Source organism: Centruroides sculpturatus, unplaced genomic scaffold (assembly GCF_000671375.1).
Source record: "Centruroides sculpturatus isolate CEXI.00-Female unplaced genomic scaffold, Cexi_2.0 scaffold641, whole genome shotgun sequence".
Classification (NCBI taxonomy): Eukaryota; Metazoa; Arthropoda; class Arachnida; order Scorpiones; family Buthidae; genus Centruroides; species Centruroides sculpturatus.
Genome location: NW_019384888.1, coordinates 355,088 through 356,354, shown reverse-complemented (window position 1 = coordinate 356,354; position 1,267 = coordinate 355,088). Strand labels below are relative to the sequence as shown.

General features: G+C 33.6%; 1 protein-coding gene across 1 annotated transcript in view; it reads left to right on the top strand.

Annotated features, from left to right (window-relative positions):
- The window catches only part of LOC111631173, a 24,332-nt gene continuing 23,065 nt past the window's right edge, over positions 1–1,267 (top strand). Inside the window, exon 1 of the mRNA XM_023375375.1 lies at positions 1–756. Within this exon, the coding sequence (XP_023231143.1) occupies positions 624–756 (133 nt within the window). The 5' untranslated portion in view covers positions 1–623. The remainder of the gene's footprint in view (positions 757–1,267) is intronic.

Genomic DNA, 1,267 nt, shown 5'->3' with positions numbered 1-1,267 from the left:
TAAACACACCCCAAGATCTGTTGTGTGTAAGGGATCGTTGTCATTCCCAGATCCATTGTCCTCGCACCTATGTGTTCACCTAGGTCTATTTGGATAAATCACATTAGTTAGGCATGATTCTAAAACTTCTCTAATTAGTCTCGGAAGAGGGGGGACCTAATTCTTGCGCTCGGTGAAAATGGGTAAGATTGGCTATAATCTTAATCTTTGCTATCGTTACTTTCTGTCCGAGCAACGCCAGACTCATCTAGTATTTTAATAAACTAAACTGTTATTTTGAGTCTTGCTTCTCAAATATACAAAAAAGTTTTCTTTTATAAACATTTCTTGTGTTTAAACAATTGCTTTATGCATTTAAAATCTTTACATTAAAACGAGAGATGTTCTGGTGACATATTTTGTTTTTATGTTATCTAGTTGTAGATAAATGTGTTAACGATTTTAAATTTTGTGATTTGAATATTATGTCGGAACACTTTCTTATTTTTGAATTGTGAACTTCTATAAGTTGTTAATTCTTTTTTTTGTTATTTATTTTTAAATTATTAGGGAGACCTGTCTCTCAACCGTATCATCCAGATTATGTGCCGTTTTTATTTTCTTCTTCGCCCAAAAGCAAAAGAATGAGCCAAAAGCATTTTAACGAGTTTAAGGACTACGTAAAAAGGCACATTCCATCTAATGAAAAACGGAAAGCTTTAAGGGAAATTACGCTTAATGCAGTTAATTATGCTGACCTCTCCAGATCTCTTCGTAGTAAGTAATTTACACTTATGTTAAATATTAAATTTCTGTTAACTAAAACATAATATTAATACTTGCGTAAAAATAGGTAATTTTCTTATACAGTAGAGTCTCAAAAACTCGGCCTAATGTGGACCGAAGGGTGGCCGAGTTTGTGAAAATGTTGGGTTAAAAAAGGATAAGTATGCGTGTTTCCTCAGAAAATACTGTACTGTACTTGTATGTATTGTTTGCTTGAGAATACAACAGAGAATAAACTGCCCAAATACCCTTAAACAAAGGAAAAGTACATACTTTATGAAGGCATAAAGCCTTTACTACATGAAAATGAAAATTAATGAATACACTGTGTATGGTAATTCACCTGATAAGACAGACCAGAGAAAAATACTTTATGAGGCATAAAGCTGTCTATTATGAAAATTAACTATCTAAGGGTATTTTTGCCCTGCCAGGGTGTGGCCGGGTTATCGGGAGTGCTGGGTTATCAAGAACCAAGTTTTCGAGGTTCTACTGTATAATC